The 17,993-nt window shown below is 55.2% G+C and overlaps 8 protein-coding genes across 8 annotated transcripts; 2 read left to right on the top strand and 6 right to left on the bottom strand.

The window, feature by feature from the left end:
- Positions 1 to 820: 820 nt before the first annotated feature.
- Positions 821 to 3,351, top strand: BU26DRAFT_606591 (GMC oxidoreductase). The gene is made up of 6 exons (XM_033835675.1): positions 821 to 854; positions 919 to 1,206; positions 1,262 to 1,414; positions 1,556 to 1,739; positions 1,820 to 2,963; positions 3,025 to 3,351. The coding sequence occupies exons 2-6, from the start codon at positions 1,154 to 1,156 to the stop codon at positions 3,234 to 3,236; spliced, it is 1,746 nt and encodes a 581-aa protein (XP_033682733.1). The 5' UTR covers positions 821 to 854; positions 919 to 1,153; the 3' UTR covers positions 3,237 to 3,351.
- A 150-nt stretch (positions 3,352 to 3,501) lies between these two features.
- On the bottom strand, positions 3,502 to 4,420 carry BU26DRAFT_520798 (ribosomal protein L14b/L23e). Its single transcript, XM_033829378.1, has 5 exons — positions 4,353 to 4,420; positions 4,140 to 4,194; positions 3,785 to 4,027; positions 3,652 to 3,729; positions 3,502 to 3,599 (listed from the first exon to the last, which is right to left on the bottom strand). Exons 1-5 carry the CDS (start codon positions 4,364 to 4,366, stop codon positions 3,567 to 3,569), a joined length of 423 nt encoding a protein of 140 aa, XP_033682732.1. The 5' UTR covers positions 4,367 to 4,420; the 3' UTR covers positions 3,502 to 3,566.
- Positions 4,421 to 5,622: 1,202 nt separating this feature from the next.
- BU26DRAFT_520797 (uncharacterized protein) lies at positions 5,623 to 6,542 on the top strand. The gene has a single exon (XM_033829377.1). It carries the CDS (start codon positions 5,708 to 5,710, stop codon positions 6,218 to 6,220), a length of 513 nt encoding a protein of 170 aa, XP_033682731.1. The 5' UTR covers positions 5,623 to 5,707; the 3' UTR covers positions 6,221 to 6,542.
- Positions 6,543 to 6,568: 26 nt separating this feature from the next.
- Positions 6,569 to 8,460, bottom strand: BU26DRAFT_352626 (uncharacterized protein). The gene is made up of 3 exons (XM_033822486.1): positions 8,023 to 8,460; positions 7,807 to 7,970; positions 6,569 to 7,735 (listed from the first exon to the last, which is right to left on the bottom strand). The coding sequence occupies exons 1-3, from the start codon at positions 8,271 to 8,273 to the stop codon at positions 6,918 to 6,920; spliced, it is 1,233 nt and encodes a 410-aa protein (XP_033682730.1). The 5' UTR covers positions 8,274 to 8,460; the 3' UTR covers positions 6,569 to 6,917.
- A 1,620-nt stretch (positions 8,461 to 10,080) lies between these two features.
- Positions 10,081 to 10,919, bottom strand: BU26DRAFT_352620 (uncharacterized protein). The gene has a single exon (XM_033822485.1). It carries the CDS (start codon positions 10,738 to 10,740, stop codon positions 10,255 to 10,257), a length of 486 nt encoding a protein of 161 aa, XP_033682729.1. The 5' UTR covers positions 10,741 to 10,919; the 3' UTR covers positions 10,081 to 10,254.
- Positions 10,920 to 12,042: 1,123 nt separating this feature from the next.
- On the bottom strand, positions 12,043 to 13,149 carry BU26DRAFT_597718 (uncharacterized protein; the record flags this gene model as incomplete). The annotated part of the gene is made up of 3 exons (XM_033835016.1): positions 12,799 to 13,149; positions 12,484 to 12,740; positions 12,043 to 12,433 (listed from the first exon to the last, which is right to left on the bottom strand). The coding sequence occupies exons 1-3, from the start codon at positions 12,964 to 12,966 to the stop codon at positions 12,043 to 12,045; spliced, it is 816 nt and encodes a 271-aa protein (XP_033682728.1). The 5' UTR covers positions 12,967 to 13,149.
- Positions 13,150 to 14,505: 1,356 nt separating this feature from the next.
- BU26DRAFT_352589 (uncharacterized protein) lies at positions 14,506 to 16,541 on the bottom strand. The gene is made up of 4 exons (XM_033822484.1): positions 15,221 to 16,541; positions 15,041 to 15,172; positions 14,653 to 14,994; positions 14,506 to 14,600 (listed from the first exon to the last, which is right to left on the bottom strand). The coding sequence occupies exons 1-3, from the start codon at positions 16,259 to 16,261 to the stop codon at positions 14,653 to 14,655; spliced, it is 1,515 nt and encodes a 504-aa protein (XP_033682727.1). The 5' UTR covers positions 16,262 to 16,541; the 3' UTR covers positions 14,506 to 14,600.
- Positions 16,542 to 17,743, bottom strand: BU26DRAFT_352588 (uncharacterized protein). The gene is made up of 2 exons (XM_033822483.1): positions 17,605 to 17,743; positions 16,542 to 17,394 (listed from the first exon to the last, which is right to left on the bottom strand). The coding sequence occupies exons 1-2, from the start codon at positions 17,605 to 17,607 to the stop codon at positions 16,822 to 16,824; spliced, it is 576 nt and encodes a 191-aa protein (XP_033682726.1). The 5' UTR covers positions 17,608 to 17,743; the 3' UTR covers positions 16,542 to 16,821.
- Between the last annotated feature and the right edge of the window lie 250 nt (positions 17,744 to 17,993).

Raw genomic sequence — 17,993 nt, 5'->3', positions numbered from 1 at the left:
AAAGGGAAGAGCGGTGCACAGCACGGAATAGAAATTATGGACAAGAAGCGAAGAGACAGAAGCCGGACCGGCCGAAGTTCAACTCAAAAGGACCCCAACACCACAGCGAGCGCAAGGACGGGAGAGAAATAGAGCAGAGAGGAGGATAGAAGAAGTAGAAGCGGAGAGTAGCCTCCACCTCTCTCGGTAGTACTCCGCTCAAACGCCGCGAGGTAGCCAAGCCTATCTATGCAAACACTCCAAAAGCTTGCCATGCTCAATTGAGCTTGACATTTTGCGGCTCTTAGCCGCCGTTGGTGGCATTTCGCTGTATTGGTTTGATGTTCTGTCGATGGCACATGGAAGGTCTGAGGACGAAGCTTTGGAGGCGGCGCTGTTTCGGAGGCGTTCTTGGCAGAATTGTGTCTCGCCGCTCTCCGAGGGAGGATATTTTTAATCTCGACACATTCGCCAATTCGTTACATTGATCGAAGAAGTCGTCTTGGTGGCATCGGGCGATATAGAAATGCGAGGAGATGAAGCTGGATTGGGGCGGAAAAGGTGAGAGAGCGTGTAGCGGTTCGGCTGCAGCTGCCCCCCGCGCCCCGCTAGCTACCCCGCCCCGGTAGTTCTTGCCCACTCCTCATCTCCGCGTAGTGACCCCTTCAACCGACTTCTCGAAACACCAAGACGAGGGCTTATGCCACCAAAAGTCAGCGCTTTTCTCCGTCAAGTAACATGATCGTAGCTCAAGGCTGACGAGCTAAGAAAGCTGACGTTTTCATGCCGACGGCCCATGTTCGCGAGGAGCTTTATCAAGTCCTTAGACGACAACCCTTCGCATAGCTCCCTATTTTGGAAGCTGCTGATGGAACGTAAGCACGTTCCCAGGATGCCAATATTGTAGGACACCTTCCGATGACCTCGGGACTCAATCAGGGTAAGACCAAAGCTTGCAGCTGCAGGTGAGGGGCAGGGCGTACGATTCTCAGAACACCGAGGATGTCCCACCTCGTGATTCTACTGGGGATTTGTGATTCCTAAGCCTGCGGTGCCACCCGTCATCATACGGGCCGACCGATGTACTGTGGTATAAGTAGAAGTCAGATTTATTTTCTCGTGCGGAAGACTTTAATAAGAAAAAGTCTGGTTTCTGGACGACGACAGGGCGATCATGACACCAGCACGCGTTGAGCAGGAGGAGACATACGACTACATCATCTGCGGGTACGCCTTTTCTTCTTCCACCGCTATGCGTCCCTGGCTCTAACGCAAATTCCAGAGGAGGCACCTCAGGCTGCGTGATCGCCGGCCGCCTCGCCGAAATCCCTAACACCTCCATCCTCGTCCTAGAAGCCGGGCCCGACCATGCCGACCTCGAAAACGTGCACATGCCCGGCGGATGGAGCGCAAACTTTGACAGCGAAACCGACTGGTACGTAGAAACCTTATCTTCGGATTTCAGCCCTGGCAACACGTCTTTCAAGCAGTCATCCGGAAGCCGCCCGGAAGACGTCTTTTGTGCTTTTGTATGATACTCCTTCTTTTGGACTTTGACTAATGTTGGCGCTATAAGGAATATTATCGGCGAGCCGCAATCCGCTCTCAATGACAGGTCTGTCAAGCACAGTCGAGGACGGTTCCTCGGTGGCTCGAGTGGCGTGAATGGCACGCTTTGTATCAGAGGGTTGAAGACGGATTATGATGATTGGGGGCTTGAGGAGTGGACGGGGGAGAAGATGTGGGGATACATGGCAAAGGTATTCTTTCTTTCTTTCTTCCTGCCAATCCTCAACCCCGAACAGGCAGCGTAGCATGTACTGTACTGATGAACGAGTAGGCAGAGACCTTCCACCCCAAACCCTGGTTCCAAGAAGACAAATCCGTCCACGGCACCTCAGGCCCTCTGCACATCGCACCCCACGACCTCCCGCCCATCTCCGAGCTCGTCAAAGAATCAATGATCGACCGCGGCCTCCCGTTCGTCCCAGACATGTTCACCACCGGAGAGACGCCCCATGGATGCGGCCACGTAATGCGCACGATCCACCAGGGAATTCGATCCACCGCCGCGGACTTCATCACCAAGGGCTTCCGACGCGAGAACATCACCATCAAGACCGACGTCACAGTCGACAAAGTGATCCTCTCAAAAGCCGACGACGGCGAGCTCACCGCCACAGGCGTCCTAGCCCTCTCCAAAGAAGGCGCCCAGGTCTCCTACAAAGCCCGCAAAGAAGTCATCCTCAGCGCAGGCGCCTACTGCAGTCCCCCCATCCTCCTGCGCTCGGGCATCGGTCCCAAATCCGAGCTCCAAAAACACGGAATCGAATGCCAAGTCGACCTCCCCGGCGTCGGCAAGAACCTGCAGGACCACGTGCTCTGCTTCATATTCTACGAAGTGAGCCGGCCAGACCTAACCCTCGACGCGCAAGTCTACCACGGCACCAGCGCAGCCAGCACATACAAGCTGTACAAAGACACCAAAACGGGGCTCCTCTCCACCTTCCCCTTCGGCATGTTCGCCTACTCGCGCCTCTCAGACCGCCTGCAGGACTCGCCGCTGTGGACCAGCGCCCCGCACCCGCCCGGTCGAGACGCCATGCACCTCTCCGCCGCGCAACCGCACGCCGAGATCTGGAACACCGAGCTCTACGGCGGCCCCAAGCAGCTGACCGACTTCCCGACCGACGGCCAGCACGCCTTCGCCATGTGCCCGCTGCTGTTCAGCCAGCGGTCGCGCGGCAGCGTGACGCTGAAGAGCAAGGACTGCCGCGAGAACCCCGTCGTGGATCACAAGTACCTCGATGATCCGCTGGACATGCTGGTCATGAGCGAGGCGTGCCGGCTTGCGAACGAGATTGCGGTCAAGGGGAAGGGGACGCGGGATGTGGTCAAGGGGAGCTGGCCGCCGCATTTGAAGCACCATACGTATGAGACGAGGGAGCAGTGGGAGGGCTATGTGAGGGAGCATGGTACGACTTGTAAGTGGCATTCGTCTCTCCGCGAAGAATTCCTGGTTGCTAACCATGTCGCCTGGAATAGGCTATCATGCGTCTGGTACATGCGCCATGGGTAAGCCTGAGGACAAAGACGCGGTGCTTGACTCCCGTTTGCGCGTGAGAGGCGTCAAGAACCTGCGTGTTGCCGATGTGTCCTCGATCCCTATCCTCAATAATGGGCATACGCAAATGGTGGCTTATGGCATTGGCGAAGGTGCTGCGGAGTTGATCAAAGCTGACGCTGGGGTTGTTTGAGAAAAGTAAATACCCGTCATTGCGGAAGGGATCCCGCTAGCATAGGCCTAGAGCAGTCAATATTGTGAAAGCCCCCGAAGTGTGATATGGTGCTCGGATTGTGCATGGGATACTTTTCCGTCTATCACCTCAACGAACTAGTGTGTAGCCCCGAAGCGTCCATTGATAGCTTGTCATTCACTGATAATTTTCTCGGACGGCATGATTGCTTTTGTAAGGATCATCACATTGCTAGCTGTGTGCAATGACTATGTCCAAAGCCGTCACCCCATGAATGCATTTCGCCGTTCCGTGAACCCATGAATGTCGAAGAGCCGGAAAAGAAACATCTCACATCACCACGCCGGAGTTGCTCGCGATACGCTAGGAAACCGATTAGCTGAAATGCTTGCTTGCAGATGTCAATTCGACTTACCGGCCAGAGCTCGGCAGCTTCCTTTCCGACAGGACCAGTAATAGCGGAGCCCTTCATTTCTCCCTTGGGGTTGACGATCTATAGATCATCAGTCTTCGATCCAAATGCTGCGTTCGTATAGTCCTTCACTCACCACACCAGCATTATCCTCGAAGTAGAGGTACACGCCATCTGCCCTCCTCCACGGCTTGCTCTGTCGGACGACAACCGCGGGCATAACCTTCTTCCTCAGCTCCGGCTTTCCCTTCTTGACGGTCGCCATCACCATGTCGCCGACGCCGGCGGCCGGAAGGCGGTTCAGACGCGCGCCGATACCCTTGACCGAGATGATGTAGAGATTTCGGGCTCCCGAGTTATCGCAGCAGTTCATCACAGCCTGTGCCCCAATTAGCCATTTCCTTGTATTCCTTATATCTTGCGGCACCATGGAAAACAAGTTCGCGATCGGTGCGGGGATGGAATCGTAGAGGTTGGGGATCGAGACGTACACCGACGGGCAGACCCAGGGTCATCTTGAGCTTGTTACCAGAGGCTCCACCGCGACTGTAGCATGTCAGCTCATGTGTTCAATTGAGTGGATCGTCAGAAGGGAACGTTGGATCCTCGCCGCCGCCTTCGCCGTCGCTGTCGCCGTAATTGTATGCGGAGTGTAGCTTCGGCGCCGGGAGCGATCCAAGGATTCGAAATCGTAGAAGACGTACCCGCGCTTGGACATTTTGACTGATTATCTCGTGGTAAGATTCGTGGGGTGGTTCGGGTGCGTCGTCGCAAATTGTCGTTTGGCGATGAAGTCTCGAAAATGTCAAGCGATTTGGTGTTGTGCGCCGGCGCTCGCTTCAACAAATCGCCGATATGCGCTAGGCTAGCTGCGGTTAGCGCGAGTAAGACGTAGAGAAACATTGGCAGAGACCACCTCTCCATTACCACAGACACCTGACGATCAACATTATCTCAGGAGGCTCAGCTTGTTTCTTCTGGATCGGAGCGAGGAGGCGGCTTTCGAATGTTCACTAACTCTCTCGATACCTCTCTAAGCGGTGACCACCTTCTCCTCGGTTGGTCTTCCGTCGACTCAGGAGTCGTGTCTCTTTACGCTTCTATAATCCGCTTTGATTGCACTGGAATAGCTTGCCGGCTGTTATTTCCCTTGCTGGTGCTTTTTTTCTGACGAGACGCTCGCTCTATCGCCAACCAAGTACTCCCCACAGCCTTTCGGGAGGTCACTGCCAAGTACAGAGTGCCTCCCTCACTGGACTTGGGAGTCACTGTGCAACTGCTTACCGCTTACTCTTTCCTGACGCAATGCACACGCATAAGCCATGCCGCGGTGGTTGAATGCCTTACGCGTTTGCATGTTTCCCAGCCGTCCCTGAAGTATCCCCGTACGGTTTGACATAGCTAGCTTTAGCCTCGTAAGTCGGCGTCGCCCACTCTCGTTCTACCTTCAGTGCTGGCCCCTTCTCTTGCCTTTTGGGCCTGTCTCTTATCTATGGAGTGAGCACCTTGCATGTCTGCTGATCGTCGGAGGTAGGCGCGACGGTAAAGGGCAGCCACGGTGTTGAAAATTTTCCTTCGAGATAAGAACGTCTCCCGCTCTGCAGTTCTTCCTTTCTCCACCACGCTCTCTCCTTCTGCCACCCACTCACTCACGCGTCCTCCACGTTCTCGAGGTCGTTCTCACGTTAACCTCGTTCCTTTCGTTCAAGCCCACGCGAGACTTCACCTGGGCACCATGAAGCTCACGCTGCTCACTCAGTGCTTCCTTCCTGCTGCTGCCTTCGTCGTGGCTAGGTCTGGCAATTGCACTACGCTACCGAGCACTATGAACAGCTCTTCGACATTCGGGTCCGGTCTCTCGACTGGCTTCAGTGCCTCCATCACTGTTCTCAGCTCGACGGCCGCTCCGACCGCGACTCTCACGTCTACGCACTTGATGAGCCGCAGCGTTTCCACTACTTCCTGCACCGGTGAGACCGTCCCACCCACGAGCGGATCCTCGGCAGGCACGACCTCCACTATTTCCAATATCTCCACAACCTACCATTGGCCGACGTCGATGACTCGGGGTACTGGGGTCACCTCTCTGACAAAGACCACGACCACCCCCAGCAATCTTGAGTCGTTTCCGACCATCACCCCCACCTACATCACCTCTTGTGTGTCTTCTCCGATATCTGACCCGGGAAAGACAACCTCCCAACCTGCGTTGTCCTCTGCTGTCTCCAGCGGCATCTATTCAAGCAGCCGCACCTCCGCACTTTGGCATAACACGACAACGTCCTGCTTGGGCTTGGGCACTTCAACCCCTACGCACTTTCATACTTCTGCTTCTTCCGTTGTCAGCGGCACCCCGGCCGCTGCAAATTCCCTCCTCGCGAGAGCTCCTCGCTGGGCAAACACGATCCCGCCCTATCTAAACTCCACTACGGTCACCGCGACTGTCTATCTTCCCACGGCCTCGTCAGTCATGAGCTCCGACGAGACCGCTTCCTATCCCGCAACCACCAACCACACTTCCCTCGTCCGGCCCACATACGGCACCGCTTTGCCCTCGACGCTCTCGGGATAGAGTCGTATCAGCCCAACTACGACGGTGGAGTCTTCGTATAACAGCCAGACGATCGGGTCCTAGGTTCGTGCAGTGGGCTCTCTCGGCCTCACGTTCGCCATGTCCTTCATGGGTGACTCACCAAAGGGACGGAATTGATGGATCATAAGCTACTGAGAATATTTATACGGCTGGAGCAAGCATCTTTCCAATATTTTCGGATGTCGGGAGCTCATCTGCCTTCCCTTCTCATTTCCCCTGGGGCACATTGTAATGTCTGAGAGAAGCTGCGGGAAGTTCAATGAAGCATAGTGGTTAGATAAAATTCAAAGCGTTTCCATTCAAGTCTGTACTCGCCATATGTTCGCAGGACAGGCTAATTTATTCCGCCATGAAATCCAAAGCCTGAAGCCACCCGTTGTACTTCCCATAAGAGGTCACACCTCATCCACGGTCAATCTAGTCTGCTCGCTCATACCACCTCAAAAGTGACCTGAAAATCTAGATACATAGCCCTGAAGTAGAAAGCCTGATTATCCTCCGCTGAGATTCCCAGATAATCGTCTTGTGTGTCTTCCATTTGAAATCCGCAGCCGTCATCTTGCCAGTCCTTCCAACCCTCCAAACCAAAACACACTTCTATGCAGACTTTTCAAAGCCAGAGATATAGTATTCGATAACTTGTAAATCTCTTTCTCAATTTTAGAACCCCATGTTACTACACCTTAAAGCTCACCTCAACGCCGAGCTCCTGATAGGCTGGCAGATCCAAAATGCCCACCTTCTTGAGGTAGCCGCGGATCCCCTCGCCCTGGTTCTCGTCGTCCTTCGGCATGCCGTCCGTCGGAAAGCGAATGAACACTGTGGGTTTAGAAAACCAGCTGTCGATAGTGCAGTTCACGCGGCACACCTTGTGGTCGCGAATGTGCGAGAGCCAACGCGCGTTGTCGTGGGCCAGGAACTCGTTCAAGGCAGGGAGATAGCTGTGCTCGGCCTCCTGCATGAGGATCCAGTCGTCGTACTTGGCCTGCCGGTCTTCCTGCGTGAGCAGCGGCTCGCCAGACACGCTGCAGAGTTCGCCGCTCACGAGCGGCCGTCCGAGTCCTTCGACAAGCGCGTCGGCGACAAATTCTACCGTGAACGTCGGGCGGTGCGCGCGCAGCTGTATCAAGGGCGTGAGGTCCAGCATGCGTTCGGAGGACGAGCTGTCGTCCTCGTTGGCCCAGGAAATCTGCAGCAGCTGAGGCGCGTTCTGGTGCTGGTGCTTGCCGGCGTAGAAGACCCACATCCAGAGCCTGAGGGCTTCGAGCTTGACGCGCACGGAGGAGTTGCGCATCCAGAGGGGCCGGTACTCGGTGCGGATTTGCTTGCAGACTTGGGTGAGGCCGAAGTAATTGCGGGCTGATGAGTGAGGGTGCTTGATTGGCCATGGGCTGGGGGACTGGTCGGACTGCCGCCGGGATAGAAGGGGCACGGGGTTCCACCAGCCTTCGTAGGATTGCTCTTTGGCAAAGTCGTAGATACGGTTGCGTATCTCTGAGCGGGTATGTTAGTCGCTTTGCCAGTGATGCCATGCGAGTATCAGAGTGTGGAAAAAGCTCACGTACCTGCAGGGAACTCTAGGAACTTTGATGTCGTCGGCTTGCTCTCGTAAGATATACTTTTTGATGGTATTGAGTTCATCGAAGTTCTAGCGTTCTTGCGAGGACGGGATAGAGAGTCAGTATTGCTCCCAACATCTGCCGCCGCGCAGCAACGTTTCACACCGCGACTGTATGCTCCATCAGCTATATGAAGACCGCAGATCCCCTTTGAGTACTCACGTTGTGGCTGGCATAGTAGAAGTATGGCTTTCGATTGGGGTTTGTATGAACGCACGGACCAGTCGTTTGCGGAAACAAGAAGGAGAACCAGACCGTCGGGTCTCCAGGGTCGCAAGCCCCCTATAAGCTTCCTCATATATTCGTACGGGGTGTACGGGCTCGCGTAATGCTCTATCTGCCGAAGATCCACTGCTGCAGCCACAATAATGGAAGAGTCCGTTACAGGCAAGGGGGCTCGGTGTCGGCGCCATCGGACCGCACCCGCTGAGTCATTAGAAGAGATGGGAAACGTGGGAAACCTTGGAAACGGCGGGTTGGCCGGGCGTTACGTGCGCTAGAGATAGCAGAAATTGTCGACAAAGGCGCCACCTCACGGGGAAAGCAGGATGAAGGGATGCTAAGCTTTTTTTTCTCCTGCCGCAATTACCAGCATCGTGGTCATTGCGTCTCGGAAATAAACGTCATTTGTTGGTCGCTATTGTCCATGGAAGGGAATACTCAAAGTCACCGACGCTCCCGGTCCCATGGAAACTGTCCGCATGTACGGAGGTAGAACTCCTGAGCTATTGTGCGCGAACGTCATGGTGGGTAAAGTCCGAGAGCTAAGCCAGGCCGGGAGGATTGAATGGTCGCCCTTGTCGGAGTCCGGTATGTTCGTCCGGTCGGCTCGCTGTTGAAACTGAAAACGTCTTTGTCTTACTGCAAGCGAGTTGTTATAGCACGGCGCGGAAGCAGGAAAGTCAGTCCACCTCGGATTAAGATCGGACTGGATAGCCTGGATCTCGAGGTAGCTAACAGCATTGAGTGTTGGCAAAAGCCGGAATTTGACGTTGTTGGGGAGTGCTTTTCCTACTTGGGACGGGGGAAGAACAAAGGACAAAGAAAGGTTAGATGTTCGGGGAAAAGGGGACCTCGGTACTGTGCCGAACGTGGCTTAGCTTGGCCCGACCGAATACGCGTTCACGGATGTCACTGGCGGAATCCTTTCCTTCGGCCATTGTTGTGCAGATATTTCGAGTGACGTAATAGCTCCTGTCATCTCAGATCAATGGACCCAAAAGATATTGCTGTTCTAAACCCTCCATATGGTGTACGGTGGTGGGCTAGCGAGATCTCGGCTTGGATGCATTACGGCGGGTAGCGGGCATCCACTTGCGTAAGAGGCTGCATTCCTTCAAACGGCGAGTGCTTGGAATTTAAAACGTCGCGCTGGATTTGATGCTCGCTGTTGAGTTGTTGGGGCGGGAGCTATAGAGCAGAAGCAGGCGAAGTACTGGTGCAGTGAGCTCTCGAAATAAGAATGGAACAATCATCACTTGGGTGCAGCGGATGGATCTGCAGGTTGACGAGATGTTCAAAGGGTCGCCAAGAAGGATGGTGCAGCGCGCTAGACCAGAATGGTTTAGCTTGTACTTGTACACATGGGGTAAAGCGCGTTCGCGGATTTTCACCTCCGAACCGAAAGGACATCAACTCAGGCATCACTCCAGCATGCATGGCATGATCTTCTTGTTCAGGTGGCCAACAAGCGTATTACATTTTGCCTATACGAGACAAACCAAATGAAGACACCAACCACACCCTTCGGGAGACGCCTACGACCTCGCAAAGCAAGATCCGAACGCCGTTGGGGCGGAGGCATACACCCAATATACTGCGTCAACATCCACCGTGGTCTAACCGCACTTCAGCTTGATTGGCTTCATCAGAAAGACCGAGTAACAGGTTGCCAGAGTTAGTGCAGGGTGCGGATGGGATGAGACAGCCTACCAGGCACGAACTCCGGCGCGTCCGCACGAAGAGTTGACCGAATCGCGCGCTTGGAGCCGATTCGCTGACCTCGAAGAGACAAAGCCTTGACACCCTGAACGACATCGTACTCATCGACGGGGCCAGGTTGAGGAGAAGAGAGTCGCGCCATGTTTGCGCCCATCACGTACTGGCCGGTGCGCTGGTCGAGAACCCATTGGCCGTAGTTCTGAGGGTATCCGCCACCACCGTCTTGAACGACAACCCGATCAGAGCCGATGGGAATCGCGCGTGTAGCTTGCTCTTGGAAGCCAGAGGCTGAAGCTGTGGTGTTGCCATAGAAGCCGGAGTCGCCGGGGCTGGCCTGGAAGAGATGGATGGGGTTGACTGGAGTTGAGCCTCGGCGAGTGTACGTACGACCGCGACCGCGATTAGCACTGGATTTGATTAGCAAGAGTTCGAGAGAAGAAGTGCTCTAGCAACTTACCTCGCAAGATCCCGACGGATGTCCGGTACCTTCTCACCCTTCTGGCGGAGGATCTCGCGCTCCTGCATTGCGGCGGGGTTCAACCCAGAGGCCAAACTGCAGAGGCGGTATGCGCCGTGGTTTATGGCGCGTCGAACGAAGAGCGTGAGGCAGAGATCGAGATCGTCGATGATGGTGTCAGTTTGGACGCGGTCAGCGGCGGTGAGAGCGGACGGGTTGGCGAATGCGAGGCGAATGCGGTCGATTGTGATGATGCTGTCATCGTAGTCGCGCTTGAAGCGATACGTCAGTACAAGGCTGCACAGACGGAGGAGACACGTAGAGATACTTACGACGGTGTTGATACGGCCCTCCGCACGACGAATGTCGGCCTCCCACTGCGCCTTCGTCCTGCCGGGGTTACCGAGACGCCACTCGAAGACGGACTGCAGGAAGGGTATCAGCTCTTGCTGCGCCCAATGATAGTCCACCCGCTGCGACATCTTGGCTTCGGGACGGTGTTGAGGTTGCGGTGGGACGGTGGGTCGAGAAGGAAATTTCGCGACAAGGCTTTGAGACTTTTACGGCGCGCTACCGCCCCGCGCAGGTGGTGAAAGTATCGACCCTACCGTGAAATTTACGCGTTCAGCGCATGTGAAAAGAGGTGAGTCTGTACCTTACTGATGTTATCACTGGGTATGCTGCGCTCTGCTGTCTCTGATGAAGCATCAATGGGGTGGAAGGACTTCATAGAGGGAGGCGAAACGAGATATGCCACCTTTTTGATTCTGCCATTGACACAACAAAGGGATATGATTCAAACTTTTCACAACTGAACCCAGTATAGAGTCAGTCTCCTGGATGCCTCAACTGGGCTCCTCCTTTGAATTATCTACTGATTTTAGCTTCTCCGCATCCTACCTGCCGCTAAACAGCCCAGTGACCTTCTTGTCCGCTTCATTCGCCCTTCTCACATCTTCTGCAAGCTCCTGCCTCACGCCGTCCGCTAGCGAAGCAAGCCTGAACGGTCCACCGTGTAGCACGCAGCGACGGATCAGCAGCCGGATAGTGAGCTCCATGTCGTTGGCAACATTCGCAACTAGGCTCGGGCGAGGTACAGCAGCCGGCGAGACGAGAGCCAGCCGCAGCCGCTCAACGAAGATCGGATCGCCTATTGGGTAGTTAGGCTAATACCGTCAGTTACAACCCTTCGCTGGAGCTTGCAGTCCGACCATGTGTTGCGGCTCGATCCACTCCGCCTTTTGCAGATCCGCCCACCAGTCGCGATCGTCGGTGATTCCTGGCCTGCCGGCGTACGCTCTTCGCAGGAACGGGATCAGCTCGTCGTTGGCCCACTTGCAGCTGAACATTGGAGAATAGGTCTGGGTGAATCGTGGCTCAGTGTTGCCGAGCGCTTCATGGAAGGCGTCCAGCTCGCGAGACTGGAACTCCTTTGATTTGCTGCCGATATAGTTCAGGTCGTCGTCCATGGTTGACGATCTTGACGATCACAGAGGGATGATAGGCGGTAATGGGGAGACGGTAGCGGGCGGAGGTTAGTATACAAGAAAGTGGGTTTGGCAGAAAAGACTTGGTGGGAAGATTTTTTGGGGTTGAAGGCTAGCGAGGAAATTCACAGTTCTCATCAGGTATACGGCACTAGACGTGAAAAGATCCGTCTGAAGTCTCCGGACTCAGCATTGATTTCCTTTGAGAGAGATCATTGAGACCGCTCTCCCCGCTTTCCAGATATATGGATTGGTTCTCATTCGTCCATCGTCGGTCAGGTCACTGTTTAATCCTCTTCATCCGCGTCCGCTACCTCGACCATACCATCCCCGTCCTCGTCCACCGCTGCCGCTGCCGCTACCGCGACCTCGATCATGACCACGTCCACGGCCTTGGGCGCGTCCACCACCTTGACGGCCTCCACGATCGCCAGGGGCCCCGAGGCCACCGAGAGTCGGCGACCAAGGGTCTCGAGGTCGAGGGGGAACAACACCTCCACCGAGAGCTCCTGTGCCAGCACCGGCCATACTTCCAGGTAGTGGTATGGGCTGGTCGTAGGTAGGAGGACCCCATCCGGGGCCGAATCCAGCCTGGCCGGGAGTAAGAGGAGGCGGCTGAGCGCCAACCCCTGGACCTTGCTGACCGGCGAATAGCCCCGGGGTATAGCCAGTCGGTGGAGCAGCACCCCTGCCAACATTAGCGTCTCATATATCACAAGAAGAAACAACTATACATACGGCGGTGGGGGGAAGCGTGGGTACTCGGTAATGCGTCCCTGTGGCGTCTGCTCCCGAGCGATTCTCGCCTGTGGCAACGGCGGCAGATAGAAGCCGCCGAAGCGATCGGCATGGAACAGCAGCAGCAGGGTCACCGTTAGGATGTTCTCCGGCGTGTTCTGAAAGCGAGGAGGCACATCTTGTCCTGTTGGAGGTGCGTCTTGGATCTCCTGCACGATGCGGTGCATTGCTTGGCTGCCTTGCTGATCAAGGTAGTACTGCGTTGGAAGTTAGAGGAGGGGTGGGAGGAAGTGGAAATGGGCGCTGGAGACTTACCATGCAGTTGAGGATGCTGCGCGCTTGCTGGATCTCGCGGGCGAAGTCATAGTTTGCGCGGCTGCCTTGCGGGAAGTAGGAACGTAGGAAGGTGGCGAGCGAGGCGGATTCCCAGGTCGGTGCGGGTTGCTGTTGGTTGGGGTTGTTGCTCTGCTGGTTGCCGGACATCTTGACGCTCTTGACGGATCTTGATCGCAAGGGGTGATAGGTATGGCTGAGGAGTTGCAGTTGCTGGCGGACGGATGCTATAGTCGCTGGAGGTTGCCGATCGAACTTGGAAGCTGCTGATGATAGTAGCTATAACTTGTGGGTGCGAGTCTGTATTATATACCCAAGAGCACTGAATGGAACAAAGGTGAATTCGACTCCGGCAAATAAGCAGGCGTCACTTAGCCGTCAACGTCACCTCCATTTCAAGAGTTAGAAGGAGGGGAAAGAAAGCGATAACTGGCTACACCCCTAGAACGCTCCATCCTCCCCGCAATTGTGCTTCACTCAGCAGTAAGAAGAGAACCCAGGAAGATGCTCTATGACCTCGAATCGGAGGGGGAAAGAGCCCGAGTTATATTCTCGAAGACAGTGAGTGCAAACGGTAAAGCTTCCAAGGATCACGAGTCGCTAGGTTTGCTATGTCAAGCTAGACGCAGAGTGTCTAAATGACCTCGAGCATATCCTAAGCTTCCATCTCTGATATCTCTCATGTGCCACAGTCTATCTGTCACAAGGGCTCGCCACTTCCCCCAAGCTTCCACAGCTCTATGCAGGCATGACGCAGCTGACCAAATAGCCTTCGACATCACGAGGGCAGCCTGGTTGATTTCTCTAACTGCGCCTCGAGAGAAAACGGATGGCAATTGCCAGGCGCACTCAGGCTATCTGCATGATTGTATGCGCTTGCTGCACGAGCCCGCTCAGGAAGGACGCTGCCGTCAGCATACCCGCGGCTCGGAAGAGACAATCTCATAGAATAGATATACTTCAGTAAGCTTCTAGACGAACGGACCGTTTGGGTTGAACTACGGCGCAAGTCGTAAAGCATTACCTCATGTTTTCTGTCCGGACCTAGACAGGGAGTCCAGAGACTAGGCCCGTGAACTCGCTGCTCCCCGTGTCTGGAGGTTAGATGGAGGAGGCCATGTCTCTCTCCGCATCGTAGAGCAAAGACAGATAGCACTCGAGACATCATGTAGCATACTGGCCGGTAGTAAGTCGAAGATGGGCGATGCTCCTAGCGTACCGGTACAGACAGGTCACGAAGATAGCAAGCGTAGGAAGAGGCTATAGGGGATGAGGTAGCATTCGAGATACGCTACTCATACGAGGCATACACATGCCAGAAAGTCTTCATGAAACCATCCACCACACCATATTCCGAGCATGCCATCAACTCCCCAGAATCGCACAATGACCATCCACCATGCCGACCTCTCCATAAACCACCGGAAACCATGCCATTCCATACCGCATCCATTCTTCATTCCGAGATCATCATGAACTTGTGCAGACCATTGGTCCGCCACCCATCCATCATTCCGAGCTCGTTGTCGAATTTTCGAAAACCATATGACCACCACCCATAACTCCGAACCACCCCACCCATTATCGCAGACCATCGACGAAAGAATGAAAGAAAGGAAGAAAGAAAGAAAGAAAGAAAAGAGGCAGTTTGGCAGCTTGGCAGCTGTAGTCACGCATATCGGTACTCACCGTTGATGAAAATCGTAGCGACCCAGAACGCCGTCAATCCGGGGTATTGAACTCCAGAAATGCAATACGTGGCCGCCGAGGAGAGTCGAGGTGACCTGTTGCGTCAGAAGGGGTACGGTGTGGCGCCGCGTGTGCGGATTCGCTTACCTAGTCGCCGTCGTCCTTAGCCTTGCGCGGCTTTCCGCGGCCAACCCTCTTTTGCTTCTTCTGCTTCTTCTGCGTCTTGGACGTCACGAACTTGCTGCTCTCGTCGTCATTCTCAGTGCGGGCACGCTTTGTGCGATTGGAGGCGTAGGTCGTCTTATTGTTGCGCGGGATAACAGGGACATCCTCCGGCTTCATGTTCTCCGTGGCGAACGCGATGCGGACGGCCTTGCGCTTGTTGGACGCGTCGTTGCTTGAGGTGCGGGACACGAGCATGTGTGGGGCGCCTACGACCGACCACATCTTCTCGTCCTTCATCAAGTCGTCGCAAGTACGCTTGGAATACTGTTGCTCGGGTCAGTGACGCGCTCGAGCCAAAGGAAATACATACCTTGAGGAGCACAATAACAGTGTTCAAGCGGTTCTGAAATATCCACTCCTTCGTCTGGAAGATGCTCCGCGCTAACATGTAGTCGTAGATCGGAGTAGTCCATCCGTGCTCATGGATTTGGAGCATATTATGCTGTTTCTAGTTAGCTTAGAACGAAACTGCATTGTCCAGATCGCTTACGAGAAGGCGCCATGCCAGCTTCTCAAGGTCAATGTCGTTATAATAGTCCTTATCTACCCAGCGGCGGGTAAAGCCCTTGCTCGTCTGGCCCTTGCAGTCTATATTGTTCTTGATAGCTTCGATAAGCTTCAGGACGACTGCGCGCCTCTCCTCCGGTGTCCCTGGGATGGTGATATCGCCGCTCGGGGCGCGCCAGGCGACCTTCGCATCAGCGGCAATGACAGCTTCGATTGTATCGAAGTGAAGGCTGGCCTGCGGAGTAGCCTGCTGAACAGACTGTGAGCTAGACTGGGGGCTCGTCTCTGGTGTCGACTGTTGGACGTTCTGCGAGCTGACTTGCGAGCTGTGGCCGGCAGTCTGAGGTGCCTCCGGCTCGCTGTCACCTTCAGCATCCTCGTCAATATCGTTCTCCTCATACGGTGAGTGACCACGAAGGCCAAACGTGATTTGTCCAACATCTGAGACGCTCATGTTTGGAGTAGGGGCGTGCCCTTCGATCCTAGCAGCCAGGCCAAGGTCCTCCTGAAAATGGTGGAGGCGCACATCGTCAGCGACAGAGGCCGCGCTGCGAGCGCCACCCGGACCACGGTTAGCGCCGAAGACGTTTCCGTAGATGAGAGCAGGATCGACCGGGGGAGATTGGCGCTCAAATAGAGTGCTACGCTCACCCGAGCAGCGAGGGTTGACGCCACCGGGGTATGGGTAGCCGTCGACGTCGTTGAAGTTGGCAAAGCCGAAGGGAAGGTCGGCGCGTCCGCCGTAGACGTTGGAGTAGTTGGAGGTACCGTACATGTGGCTTGCTTGGCCGTAGATGGGGTACATGTCAGCCTGAGTATTGCCGGGGATGGTGTAGTCCGCCCCGCCAGTAATGGGATACAGGGGCGCCGCTGCTTCGAAGTTGGAGAACGGATCCACACCCTGGTAAAGGGTAGGAGTATCCAAACGGCCAGCAACAAACTCAGGAGCGAGCGGATTGAACTGGAACGGACTGGCACCGCGAGCTGAAGCGCCGGAGCGTGGACTGTCGGCAGGTTGAGACATGGTCAATCACCCGACAAGTCGAATTGGATCAGATACAACTGTTGGAGGAGATAAAGTCGTACAAGAAGCTTGGGAACGTCGAAAGTCGCGTTGGCGAGGTGCGAAAGTAGATGGTTCGCTCAGAGACAGAGGAGAGAAGCAATTGAGGTTGGGTGTGGGAGAGACGGGAAACTCAGGGTGACGGAGGATTTTTGCCACACATTTGTGCGCTCGCCAGTTGACGAGCTCGCTTTCACCAGCAGTGGCGTGGCGTAAGGGGAGCGCGCGAAGTTTCGACGGTCACCATCAATTAGGCCCGGCCCAGAGCTTCTACCACCTCACCCTGGCCCTCTCCCAAGCACGACGGGGGCAGAGGTCATGAGGCCAGCTTCCTGACGTACTTCGAGACTCTCATACAGGCCTCCATGGCGAGGGGAGCGCCGTGCATCGCATTGTTTATCTTAGACCTCCGCGTTTATACCGGATTGTCGCGCTAGCAACAAACCGTTCAAACGGCGCGAGCCCCACAAGCAATTCCCACCTCTTCGGCCAAAGTGCACACCGCCTCGGATGCAATCGTTTCACTCCGCCCTGGTGCCCACCCGGTCGGCTTTGGACGGACGCTCCTGTTCGTATGGTACACGTATGGGGCGCCCGAAAGTGGTATCCGGAGTCGGGTAGCTTTCTTCTCTGACGCTCTCTGAGCAAGTTTGCAGAGGGGAATGGTGAGGCCGCAATATGGGGTGGCCACAGGTAAGAGTCCGGTCTCGTACAGTTGTGGGTCGGATAAGTCTTCGGAGGGAAGGGCTTCGTTTTGGACTTGCGGTCGAATTCGGGCATGGGCAATCAGACAAATATCCAGAGCTGACAGCAGACACAGGTGTCCCAGCATCCTCCTCTTCAAAGCACAATCGGCGGCAGGGCGGTACGTTCGCTTCCATCATACTCGGGGACCAACGGGAACCACCGACAAGTGCTGGGGCGGCAGCATCGTTGCAGCGATATGCAACACCCATTCGCATGAGGAGCCGATCGCATACCATGGCAGAGGGGTGGTGTCGGCATCTTGGAACGATAGAAGGCATCTGAACGCCTTCGTCTGAGCACAACATATACCGTAGGGGAGATGAGAACAATCGGAAAATGAAATGAGTCTAGAAGCATCAGCTGAAGTCCAAAGGGGGAAACGCTCGAAGGATGGACATAAGATTGGCAAGCTTGTCTTCCGTTGACCGACATCCGGCATTGGTAGTCGACGTGGAGCGTAATCGAATTCCAAGTGAACACTACCAGTCTTGTACAGGAGCGACCAGCTTGGCTCGACTTTCTCTTGAGGGGCAAAAGACTTCGATCCCCGTGCTTACCATATAAGCGAGCGTTTCGCCCTCAACGCTAAACGGTGCATCGAAAGGACACTTCTAACGTGATGCGGATGGATGGAAGCGACCTTTCAGCTCTGTCATGGGCGCGGGTTTTGACCGGCTGCTGGGCTGCTGGAATGCCAGTTCGGGGGAATCCGCAAGGCCGACGTTCGCCTGTTAGATGCCTAGGGTCGTTCTGATGCCATAGAAGCCACTGATTGTTGTTGTGAGTTGAGGCCTAAGGTGTGATGCAGGGATACTGACTTTACGCAGGAAAAGCGCAGGCAGGCGAGGCGTGCAGCGTGTTGTATCGTGAAGGGGCGGCAGCCTAATAGTATAATAGGAAGCTGCTTCGCTGACTGTAGCCTCCGCGGAGAACTGCGGCTGAGAGC

Source organism: Trematosphaeria pertusa, assembly GCF_010094035.1.
Source record: "Trematosphaeria pertusa strain CBS 122368 unplaced genomic scaffold BU26scaffold_9, whole genome shotgun sequence".
Classification (NCBI taxonomy): Eukaryota; Fungi; Ascomycota; class Dothideomycetes; order Pleosporales; family Trematosphaeriaceae; genus Trematosphaeria; species Trematosphaeria pertusa.
The sequence above is the reverse complement of the archived record's forward strand: the minus strand, read 5'-3'. Positions and strand labels throughout refer to the sequence as shown.

Excerpts from the sequence above, each read along its gene's own strand:
- BU26DRAFT_606591 (XM_033835675.1), top strand. The coding sequence starts at position 1,154 with ATGACACCAGCACGCGTTGAGCAGGAGGAGACATACGACTACATCATC. Across the intron at positions 1,207-1,261 it reads TACGACTACATCATCTGCGG|AGGAGGCACCTCAGGCTGCG; the intron begins GTACGCCTTTTC and ends CGCAAATTCCAG. Across the intron at positions 1,415-1,555 it reads TTTGACAGCGAAACCGACTG|GAATATTATCGGCGAGCCGC; the intron begins GTACGTAGAAAC and ends TGGCGCTATAAG.
- BU26DRAFT_520798 (XM_033829378.1), bottom strand. Across the intron at positions 4,028-4,139 it reads CCCTGGGTCTGCCCGTCGGT|GCTGTGATGAACTGCTGCGA; the intron begins GTACGTCTCGAT and ends ATTGGGGCACAG. Across the intron at positions 3,730-3,784 it reads TCGAGGATAATGCTGGTGTG|ATCGTCAACCCCAAGGGAGA; the intron begins GTGAGTGAAGGA and ends GATGATCTATAG.
- BU26DRAFT_520797 (XM_033829377.1), top strand. The coding sequence starts at position 5,708 with ATGACTCGGGGTACTGGGGTCACCTCTCTGACAAAGACCACGACCACC.
- BU26DRAFT_352626 (XM_033822486.1), bottom strand. The coding sequence starts at position 8,273 with ATGGCGCCGACACCGAGCCCCCTTGCCTGTAACGGACTCTTCCATTAT. Across the intron at positions 7,971-8,022 it reads TCTACTATGCCAGCCACAAC|TCGCGGTGTGAAACGTTGCT; the intron begins GTGAGTACTCAA and ends TGGAGCATACAG. Across the intron at positions 7,736-7,806 it reads GTTCCTAGAGTTCCCTGCAG|AGATACGCAACCGTATCTAC; the intron begins GTACGTGAGCTT and ends ATACCCGCTCAG.
- BU26DRAFT_352620 (XM_033822485.1), bottom strand. The coding sequence starts at position 10,740 with ATGTCGCAGCGGGTGGACTATCATTGGGCGCAGCAAGAGCTGATACCC.
- BU26DRAFT_352589 (XM_033822484.1), bottom strand. The coding sequence starts at position 16,261 with ATGTCTCAACCTGCCGACAGTCCACGCTCCGGCGCTTCAGCTCGCGGT. Across the intron at positions 15,173-15,220 it reads AGCTGGCATGGCGCCTTCTC|CATAATATGCTCCAAATCCA; the intron begins GTAAGCGATCTG and ends AACTAGAAACAG. Across the intron at positions 14,995-15,040 it reads CTGTTATTGTGCTCCTCAAG|TATTCCAAGCGTACTTGCGA; the intron begins GTATGTATTTCC and ends CCCGAGCAACAG.